This window comes from Poecilia reticulata, linkage group LG18 (genome assembly GCF_000633615.1).
Source record: "Poecilia reticulata strain Guanapo linkage group LG18, Guppy_female_1.0+MT, whole genome shotgun sequence".
Lineage (NCBI taxonomy): Eukaryota > Metazoa > Chordata > Actinopteri > Cyprinodontiformes > Poeciliidae > Poecilia > Poecilia reticulata.
Window position 1 is genome coordinate 13442192 of NC_024348.1, and position 11441 is coordinate 13453632.

The 11441-nt window shown below is 40.4% G+C and overlaps 1 protein-coding gene and 1 long non-coding RNA gene across 19 annotated transcripts in view; both read right to left on the minus strand.

Moving 5' to 3' along the window:
• Positions 1 to 825: 825 nt before the first annotated feature.
• LOC103480611 (uncharacterized) lies at positions 826 to 6268 on the minus strand. The gene is made up of 2 exons (XR_536126.2): positions 6151 to 6268; positions 826 to 1859 (listed from the first exon to the last, which is right to left on the minus strand). It is a non-coding gene; the product is annotated as an uncharacterized LOC103480611 (long non-coding RNA).
• Positions 6269 to 8244: 1976 nt separating this feature from the next.
• Positions 8245 to 11441, minus strand: part of dysf (dysferlin, limb girdle muscular dystrophy 2B (autosomal recessive)) — a 100418-nt gene continuing 97221 nt past the window's right edge. For all 18 annotated transcript variants that reach the window (XM_017310448.1, XM_008435628.2, XM_017310454.1 and 15 more), the window contains 2 exons: positions 11200 to 11347; positions 8245 to 11079 (listed from right to left, as the gene is read on the minus strand). In XM_017310448.1, the coding sequence (XP_017165937.1) occupies positions 11020 to 11079; positions 11200 to 11347 (208 nt within the window). In that variant the 3' untranslated portion in view covers positions 8245 to 11019. The remainder of the gene's footprint in view (positions 11080 to 11199; positions 11348 to 11441) is intronic.

Below are 11441 nucleotides of genomic sequence, written 5' to 3' on the forward strand. Positions count from 1 at the left end.
AAGGATCTGCTGTTGTTATAACCAGCAGATCTCGCTCAGAGGTTCTGGTTCTGCTCTGCATCCCCAGAACCAGAACCAAACATGGAGAAGCAGCATTCAGCTTCTATGCACCACAAATCTGGAACAAAAATTCATAGAAAACTGCAAAACAGCTGAAACACTTGAGTTTCTTTAAACCTCAGGCAGCTTTAGATCAAGCTGCCTTGATTCGTAATAAATGGAACATTGACCAACATATTTGATGCTTATTGATGATCTTGATGATGGTGTTTGACAAAATGTAATATTCATTGCATGTTTCATAATTGGTGACTGTTTTATTGTTGTGTTTTTCTCATTTAAAAGCACTTTTAACTCCCTGGTTGCTGAAATGTGCTGCACAAATACATTTGACTTGACTTTAGGGATCCATATATCCTCCACCTCCTAATAAAAATCCCAATAAAACAAACACTCAAGTTTGAGGTTTTAAGGTGAGAAAACGTGCAAAATGAATACCTTTGTATTGTGCAGCAATTTCCTCAGGATATAAACTCACAGTGGAGCTTGTTGTGCCGTTTAAAGACAGAGGAGGACGCGGCAGTGATAAAGTATCCTGCAACCAACCAGCACAGCATTCAAACGGGACAATAAACAATGAGCCTCAGTGAAAAGAAAGCTTCGTTTGCCCTTAGATTTATAGAGCAATCATCACAGTACGAAACTAACTTTACTATCTATTGTTGCTCGCAAACACACAGAGGGACATTGTGCAACTGTGACCACCACAAAGCACAACAAACACACACTGAGACAAATAAATTCAGTTATACGAGAAAGGCAGGCTGGGTTAAACGTGTTTAAATGTGGCAGAGACATAAATAAATACGGGCAGAAACATGCGCATAAATAATGTCAACTGGTCACGGAGGCTCAGAGCCGAGAGCAGCAGCAGCAGCAGCGTCACCCTGAGGATCTGAACAAACACGTTTCATTTCCCGTCACCGCTGCTTTTACCAGCCGCCTCTGAGGCGGTTAAACGCAGCTTTTCATGAGCTGCTCCAGCTTTAACAGCCTGAGATCCTATTAATGCTGATGCTAATTTGTAATTACAGAGTCCCACGGCTTTAGTAAAAACCCAGCCCTGGGTGAGGAGTCTCACACACACACACGCGCACACACACACACACAACCTGCGGAGCAACAATGGGCCGAACAAAGATGGGCATTGTTTCAGCGGCGGTGTGAAACAGGACACGGTTACGGCTCCCACACCGGTGAGCGAAGGTAAAGGCCTCAAACGCCCAACACAACCAGTCAGACCAGTTTAAATTTGGCTGCTCGTGGTCGGAGTAGCATCCTGTCTCACACAGGAAACGGGCCGCGGTGACTCGTCGGACGTCAGGAGCCCCTCCCTGGCGTTTCGGTGAATGAACCGACATCCTTCAAAAGGAAACCTTGAAGGTTGACCTTCGGGCCCGGCTGTTCGTCACGGACCCGGAGCCGTTTCCTTTAACAGTCCCTTCAGAATAAGCCTGGAGCTCCGTCACTGGGCTCTCACGCTCCTCTTCCTCACCCAGCGCCGGCCGGGGGTCGTAACTCTGGGCTGGATGGCTGACCTCTCGCTCCGACTCGCGGCCAGACCGGACTGGACCGGAGACAACGCCGGGGCAGGAATGAAGAAGGATGCTTTAAAAAATGGGATCTCTGGGAATTACAGGAAAACTTTGCGGGCATTTCCTGAGTCTTCTTCAAGGACACGGATATTTGTGGTCATTTACGTTCTTCATTGTTCTTGTCTCTGACCTTTCAGTTATCCCCAAGAGCAAAGCCAGCACTTCAGAGGGAACCAGCAGAAAACGATGCATCTGCAGGGCAATCTAACAGAAAAAACATGAATTTTTTTTAAATAAAATGTCAAATTTCACTAAAAAAACTAAAAAATCTATCCAAACTGAAGCATCTCTTTGTAATTTACTTAAAACTGACTTTCTAGGACACACATGTCAGACTCAAGGCCTGGGGGCCAAATCTGGCCCGCAGTAGCTTTTTATGTGGCCCTCTGGACTCCAAATTAAATCAATAAATCACTCTAGTAGTTTTCACACAAAACCAACAGATCCACACACATTTTATGATTTTACTGCAATTTTTTTCTCAAACTTGGTCAAAAACATTGAGTTTAAGTGACTGATGCCTCAGCCTTACTGGATGTCAAGTAATAAAAAGTCACATTTATAAAAATTCCTTGCAAATTAGCATCACAAAAATATGTAATTCTGACAACAAAAAGCCACAAAAACTAAATCCTGGAGGGACTTTAATATTTACTAATATTTTAACAGCTAAATGGGTTTTATCAACATATCCTGGCCAACCGACCCTTTACGAACATTCAGATTTTTGATACGGACCAAAGTGAGGATGAGTTTGACTCCCCTGCTGTGGAGGTTTCAATGCAGTTCAGTTTTTTATACAGCGCCAATTCATAACAAATGTCTCAAGGCACTCGAGAAAAAGAAAAAAAATACACAAAATACAAAATCATTGTTTGTGTCAAAACTATTATGCTTCCTCTTGTCACTTTAAATCAATGAAAGCTGCTGGCTATGCACCCCAACTTAACGTTTACACAAATGTACAACCGTAAAAAGCAAAAGTGGAGCCTCCTGCACAACCAACAAGAGTGCATTAAGTTGTTTCTGGATGGTAAGTCTTTTCCAGCAGCCATTGTACAGCGGTAAAACCAGCTGACCAAACGTGCTGGAACTAAGTTGAGGTTGCTAGGTAACGGGTTGGACTCGGCTGGGGTTGCTAAGTAACAGTGAACTGCCCATGGAATGTGACTCAAGAATTGGGAGGTTTTTGAAACAGCTCCTTTTCCAGACACCAAAATACATTAACTTGTTTTTTAGAAGCAGTCGAGACCCAAAAGGAAGTACAAAAACATCAAACGTGAATTTTTGCATAATGGGTTTAATATTAATAGAAAAATTCCAACATATTTAGGCCAACATGTTCAACTAGTCGTGCATGCCTTGAAATTTTACTTTTTAGCTGGTAAATGTAACATTTTGCAGTAGTCATCTTAGAATCTTACATTCATAACGACTGAAACTGCAGATAAAAACCAGGTGTTGTAATGATAGTGGGACTCTTCATTTGAAACAAGTGGCTGTCAAGTTAACCCAAACTAACGAATCTGAGGTTAATGGAAACACAGTATCATTGATGCTTCCTTCAAAGAGCCACGAATGCCATCGCCATCAGACCAAATTTAAAATCAGGTGTTACTCTGAGACACCTGATCTGATTTTTTTTTACCTCAGAGCAGAACCAGAACCATTGGAAAAGGAAGTTCTCTCCTGAGTTTTTGAGGGAGTTTAACATCAAGCTGTTAAATGACATTTTGAGGTTTTCGGAGCAAACTCCCAAGAGTGATGTGAAGCCAAAGACCCCAAAGTGGCTTTCTCAGTGTCACCACCTCAAACGTTTCCACTCATCCTCATCAATACGCTCAGATTCGAAGGCTTCGGAGATGAACCGCAGGACGGGGAAGGTAGCAGACCACCCTCTTTCCCCCACCTGAGGTCTGTTAAAACATCACATCCCGCTAATTCACAGTGACGAAACCCCCCAAACAATTTGGTGATCAGCATCTTGTTAAATTATACAGCTTTTTCCACTGAGCTGCTCAAACTGCATTCCTCAGAGCTAGTTAACACAGCGGCTAATGAGAGGAGCCTGGTGTGTAAAAATGAGTTTACAACCGACAGAAAGCGAACAACAGCAAAGGCCAATTTAGCCTGACGGTAACACCTAACCGCTCAAACACACGCATGACAGATAAAGTTTAAAAACATCCATTTTAACTGGGGTCACTGGTTACATAGCAATAATCCCTGCAGTTGGAAAACATATAAAACTGCAGTTTGTATTTACCCTAATGCAATCATTTAGTTCAGGTAGATAATGGGTTTTGTGGTATAAAACATAATTTCGTCAAAACTATTCGGGAATTCATTTTACAGAAACAAAGGAAAGCAAACCTTACATGACTCTTCCCATTACATAGTACAACCACACACAAAATGTGACTAATCTTGTGTATAAAGGAATATTTTCGTAATCGGACCCCAGGAGGATCAGTAACCAATTTAGTGGAAACTAATGGGAGTCCTAATAAGTAAACAGACCCCATGCTTTTATCGGAAATAGCCTGGAGAACAGGTTGGCTTCCCGTCAGCTGGAAGGAGAAAGTGTTTGGCAAACAGGCAAACTGATGCCTCAGAGTTATAAAACCTGAGCAAGCTTGTTTCGGCGTTAAATGTGCTTCTCTTAACGGGTTACGACAGGTCTGTGGGTGGTACAAAACATATTCAAAACATTTTTTTTAACAAAAAAAAAAAAATCACTGCTAGATAATGAGATGGTGTTTGAGTTCCGCTGGGGTTGCTAGGTAACGGGCGGAGCTCTGCTGGGGTTGCTAGGTAATGGGCGGAGCTCTGCTGGGGTTGCTAGGTAATGGGCGGAGCTCTGCTGGGGTTGCTAGGTAACGGGCAGAGGGCCAATTGAAGGTGACTCAAACGTTCTGGAAAGTTTCTGAAACGGCTCATGTCAGAACACAAAAAAACACAAACTTATTGACAAAAAACATCTGGGTAAAGGTGAGCAGTTAAAGTTTTATCACTGTGGTACGATTATGGTAACAATAAACATGACAAGAGGAAGTATTTATTTATTTTTCAAGTGACTGAATGACACAGAACTTATCCCCCCTTAAACAACAGAAATGCTGCTCTTGAAAAACGATACAATTTAGGACACCACCACTCACAGAGGTTTGAATTTTATCACTAAGCTGCTCACTGTAAGTGCATTTAATCATACTTTCAAATTTATTGATATTTGTTGTTGCTTTCATAGAACGGGGGAGAAAATAAAGGTAAAACATTTTCCTTAGAATTTAAAGTTTGTTGGTATCTGGGAATGTGTTTCTGCATTATTATTATTACCACTGTATCACATGAAAATGATCTCCAAACAACAACATTGTCATTTATCGCAATAACTTCTGGGACAATGTGTCGTCCAGTAAATTTTTGTTGCTTCCAATGATCATTAAAATATCGTTCACTGCAATTGATCCAAAAATCTTATGGATTGAGGTTGCAAGCTGAATCACGACCCTCGGCATCGAGGCAGGAATCTGCCCTCTGGACGCCCCCAGAGGTGTCGGCGCGAGTCGTTAATGCACATCTGCACACTGCTAAGTAATTGCGAGCTGATATCATATCTCTGAACACATGTTTGTGAGAAAGTTTGCAAGGTGAGATCATGACCTGACGGTGTGAAAGCCCTGCTCTCAGCTGCAGGTGGGGCTACTACGGTTTTACTGCCTACACGTGTTTGAAGTTGTGGGCTTCATCTCAGAGGGAAACCTGTGAGCGAGCGCTTCCCCTCCGGCCATTTTCCATTGTGTGTCTGGTGAATGAGGTGAACTCTGACCCCAGCATGTTCAAAGCTGCTCTGAAGATACGCCTATAAAACTAAATATTTCTTTAATAAACTCCACTTTATGGTATTGCTTGATAGCATAGCAAAGAGATGAAGCTACAGGATGAAAAAGGGGTCAGGAGACGCAGGAGGTCCAACAAAGTTGGACCAGAAGAGACATAGTTTCACAATAATCTCTCCGCATTTTTATTTTTTCTCATTAATTAAATGGGAATCTTGTGTATCCCGGGGAAAATGTGTTTGACCTGCAGTTTGTCAGAACCCAACATTTTGCTTGATGACAAATGACTTCACACTGTTTTTTTCTATCATTTTTTACATTAGCGAACCAGAAAAGACATCAAGTTGTTCCAGGGTCTTTATAGCAACGAATATCCTCATACACATAGTTTTTACAAATAATATTGTACACACTGGACGGATTCAGAAAAGTTTTCATGCACATGAACTGCAAAAATCTATGATCGAAAAAAATTAAACAACCAAAACAACAAAAAACGTACGAATAAATTCCCACCAATAAATAAAAAAAACATGGAAATTTGTTAGTTTGAAAAGTCGAAAATTAAATACGCTTGCTTTTAAAATAAAAACTCATGATACATAACAGCCACCAGACGAGCGCCATGACAGCTATTACCTCGACCAACTTACCGCCGCCGTCCCAACGTTTGAAACGTCCTCCATTTTCTCTACCTCATGGTCTCCTACACTACAGATTGGACGGAGCGGAGTCACGTGACTATAGACTTTACAGACGTACCGCAGCGTCTTAAAGGGACATACACAGCCTCTTTTCGGATTTTTTAATATCTAAAGTACTTACATGGGCAAAATGGCGGGGGTCATCGTCATTAATTTTGGTATCGGTTAATTTTCGGTTCATAACGTTTCACAATTTCCTATAAATTCTTCTTTTTGTAGCACAATTGTATGGAAATATTTTGCGTCCTGTGAAAAATGACCAAGATTTTCACGCTAACAGATAACCCAATGTCTTGGTTGATAGCAGAAAGCCAGGGTTACTACGGTAGGCGAGGAATCACACTGGCTGTGATGACCTTAGAATTGCAATGTGAAATTACAAAAAGTACATTTGGTTAATAGAAACATGGTAATTTAGAAAAAAAAAATCACGTTTTAGCGCTACCACCAGGTAGCTTTATGATCGTATCAAAGTTGGTTTATTTCTCAAATCTGCATTGGAAACACTTTTTTCACATCACACAAGTCACACGATGGTCGTTGAATTCTTTTTAAAAATTATTACATGAACAAACTGATTTTAATTGTGTTTAATATTAAATGGAAACCCTGCAAATTGCGTTTTTTTTTGACATTAGCGGGATACTGACAGCATTTTGAGTAAATTTATCATGGAAACAGAGCGAATGGCACATTGTTGAATTTAGCACTTTAGCATTAGCTTCCATTTAATACTGTATTCATGCACCGCTTTAGTGTTAGCGGAGCTAATGTTTTATAGCGGCTCAGGGATAGCGCAGCAAATCTCCACATAGTCAAAAACTAATCCTCCTACCACTTCCTGTCGTTTTTGGTTTGCGATCATGGGACAGTTTTCCAAAATAAGGCTGGAAAACCACTACATGCTTCATGATTACTTTTTATTGCAATGTTTCCATTAAATGAATTTATTTCCATAATTTCAATTTGTGTAATTATTTGGCTAATAGAGACGCAGCTAATGGCTGTGGTAACGAGCAGAATCAACCAAAGTGGTGAAACAGAAGGTCGAATGGATTCAGGAAGGAGTAAAAAAGGCTGAAGGTCCTGGAAAATGAAAGAGCCGCTGGAGTGAAAACAGGCCACCCAAACTGCAAACACAACCTGCGGTCAGAGGTTCACCGGTAGTTCAGGGTGACCCTAACGGCACCCTGAGGGCCGACCATGAAGAAGACGACGATGGGGGGAAGCGGTGAGGCTGGAAGGAGGAGAGAGTAGTAATTAAGGTGGAGCGAGGAATCCCTCATGAAGGGTTTCCAGCCGACGCTGCAGGTCTGAACAGTTAGCGAAACACGTTCTTCCCTAGCAACCGTTTACCTTCCTCCATGTTGACCCGATGACCCGCCCAGACCAGTTTACTGCTAAAAGACGACGACGGGTGGAAGAGTTTAAACTGTGCAGAACCTGAAGCTGCTGCTGCTTTGAACATCCTGAGATGTAATTTAGCACCAAAATTACCAGGTTGCTGTGCCAGAAAAACCAAAGTCGGCTGAAAACCTGACGAAATCCATCTGCTTGCAAGTGATATGGAGTACATTTCTGCCAAAAGTCTCCAAAATTTAGATTGATCTCAGTCATTTCCTGGAAATAAAATAGGAAATTTCAGTCAAAAATCTGCTCCAACAAAATGCAGAAATAAAAAGTGTAAAACATTTCGAAATTTCTGACTTATAAATTTCCTAAAGTTTAAAATTTTTTTAGAAAAGTTTTCTAGAGCAATTCTGAGATTACGCACAAAATTTCGGATTTTTTTCTAACTTTATTCTGGCAAAAAAAAAAAATCATCCTGGTGATAGAAATAATCCCAAATTATTCTGACTTTGTCGCACTGCTTTAATCTTCTAATGCGATTTTTGGAGGGAATTTTTTAAAAATAGTTTTTAAAAAACTATTTTTTAAATAAAAAAGTGGCACTTAAAACAACATTTTCCTAAACTGAGATTGGAGATCAGAGTTTTTACCTCTGCAAAAGAACCAAAACAACCCAGATGAAGCTCCAAAGGCTCATGGATGGAAACTGATCGATCGGTTTTATTGGTAATATTGGCTCTGCAGATACATCAGGTCAAACACACAACATGTCAGGAAACGTTCAGTCATTTCATATGTTACAGTAACAACAGCAGAAACACAAAATCTGACATGACCTTTCAAAATAAAACCAACTCTTAAGGTCACGGGTTAAAGAAGGCACGTTGCATTCACTGACAGCCGTAAAACTCAGGAGAAAACAGCTCTGAGTTTACATTTGTGAAGGCATCTGAAGAAGTTAAAGCCAGAAGCAGGATTGTCCAAATAAAACAGGATGTTTACGATGCGTCTCCCTGCGGATATTTAAATCTGTTGTCACAGAAAAGCACTTTGCTAACTAACCTCTGCACTGCAAAAACACAGAACACCACCAAGTAATTTTGGTTCAGTGAAAATGCATTAGTGAACTTGAAATAGGCCAAATTAACGTACAAACAACTTTTCAGCAAGCTTTAGATTCTTGTTTTAAGTGAATAATTACTTAATATTGATGAGAAAGTTCTAGTTCCATTGGTGCCGTTACCCAGCAACCCAAAGCCAAGGCCAGCCCGTTACCTAGCAACCCCAAGTCAAGGCAGCCCGTTACTTGGCAACCGAGTTCTAGTTCCCCTGGCAGATTATTTCAGTTACAACAAGACGTTTTCCCGTGTTATCAGTTAAATAATCCGTCAGCTGGAACTTTTTCATCGATATTAATGAATTATTCACTTAAAACAAGAATCTATATCTTGCTGAAAAGTTACTTTTGAGTTGGTTTGACTTATTCCAAACTGAACCAAAGTGAATTAAGATTTTGTGTTTTTGCAGTGTGTAGCTGTGGCATTAGCATTGCGCTAACAGCATTAGCAGAAGTGTGCCCACCACTTAGCTACTGTAAAACCTGAGTGTAGAGTTTTCATTAAAGCAAACAGAACCGTTTCATCCAGATCTACGTTCCCAGATCTGGATGCTTTTATTTTCAGTCTTTTGAGTATTTCTGGTAAAGTTAAAGGCCTCGTTGATCCAGCTTGAGGCAGGATGTGTTAGGAGCTGAACGATTCTTTTCTGTTTAAACTATCCAAACGTTTCTGACTGTTTTTACTGGACCGGCGCTGCTGGGGCAGCTACACGGCGCTGTGAGTTCATGTCGACTCGCTTCATCTCTGAACCAATAAACCCGAAGCTCTGAGGTCAACAGGAACAAATCCGAGACTTAACCTGCTGAGCCGCGATGATGACACCTTTATGCTAGGCTACGTTAGCGTTTCTTAGGCCGAGCTCAGAGACGCAGCATAACGTAAACATACAGATTTTTAGCTTTTTTAGTGTTTTTTTTAGAGCAGGGATGTTCAAACTTAAAATAATAATAAAATACAAACAACTAAAATCAAGTGAACTGGTTGTTCTGTTTTTGAGTAGGAAATTGGTGTTATTCATTTAATAACAAGGATTTTGCGCATTTTCTACATTAAAATGTAGTTTTTAAATAATTTTTTGATGACATGAACACATTTATTCAATGATAGAAACAGGATTTGGGTGTTTTTTTCTAAAACACCTGCTACATGTTTAGCAGCTGATTTATGTTCAGATCAAACAACTTTTCAGTCAAAGTTTCTAAAAGTTTGGTTGTAAAAAAAAAATACTTTGAATTATAACTAATATTTTCAATTGCAAAAAAAATTATGTCAATAACTTTACAATGATTAAAAATAAAAAGTTGGGGGCCATAAAAACATCTGTGCACGTGCTACAAATGGCCCCCGGGCCGCACATTGAACACCCCTGGGAGTAAAAGGGCGACTAATAATGAGAGACAAAAGAGGCGGAAACAAAAACGTTAAATTAAATAAGTGAAGACAAACTGGAAAATGTTAAAAAAGGAGATATTAATTCGTTTCTAATAAGAAATCCCACAACACCCGAACGCATCATGTGACCTCACCGAGAAACCGAAGTCTCACTTTTATTAAAAAGTGAGACTTTTTAACAAAAAGTCTCACTTTTCATGTCTGGACAGTTTAGACTTTTGCTCGTCCTTCCTTCTTTTTTTTCACTTTTGGACAATTGCGATGCGTAACCATAGCAACAAGGTCCTGTTTTTATAACTAGAAGCAGCTGATTAGCATCGCAAAAACTCAAAACAACACCTGAACTTTGACCTCAAATCTAAGAGGAGTTAAAACAGGAGGCAGAGAGAGAAGGGTCACGTTGCCGTCATATCCCCTACTCCAGCATCTCTCTGCTCGGCTATACTTAAAACGAAGCAGCAAAGCAAATGAGGTGGATTAGCATTGCTAGCAAAAAAAACAACAAAAAAAACAATCCAGGTCATTCAGGATATTTTACTGTGGAAAATCGGCTCTGCTTCCTGTTTATTCAGCTGTTAGCATGTCATGGAACAGTCTTCAGTCAGAGGCTTCTTCAGGTACGTTGGAAGACTGACTGCTAGTGGAGATTCTTCCTGACCACAGCATCACCATCTGCAACATTTAACTTCTCTTTTGGATAAATAAAGTATCTTTGGATTATTTCTTGCTTTGATTTTTCATCTTAAAGCATTAAAATGTTTTTTTTTTATCATGCTGATATTCTGAATTGTTTCGTTAGCGAGCCGGGGGTTAGCTAGCGCATGCTAACATAAATCTGTGTTGGGTCGTGATGTAGATATAATACAGGTACAGAGTTCTGGTTCATGATTTTCACTTTCAAAAATGTTTTTTCCCTTCATAATTTTGTCTTTTTGTTCTCATTTTTCACATTTCTTCTTCATTGACCGTTAGCTTTGGGCGGTCCAAACGGTCCAACCATCTTCATGGCAGCATAGTTCTAGTAAAAACAGACAAAAAAGATGGAAAGAAGTTAAGAACATATATTATTTTCTACGTCTGTTTGACGTTGGTTTGGCTTGTTCTCTGCTCCTGCCAAAGGAAACAGACAGAAACTCACCGGGAAGGAGTAGAGGAAGACACCGAGGAAGAGGAAGATGAGGAAGAGGATGATGAAAAGGACGATTAGCCATTTGAATCGCCGCCACACAATGAACCTGAGGGTCTTATAGGGGGAGGAGAACCACAGGAAGGACGTCTCAGGACGCCTGTTGGGAGGACGAAGAGGAAGAGGAGCATCAGCCTCGAGGTACGACAAACCGCATCTGCTGCTAGCCTAAATGCTAACTGTCAGTAATGTGA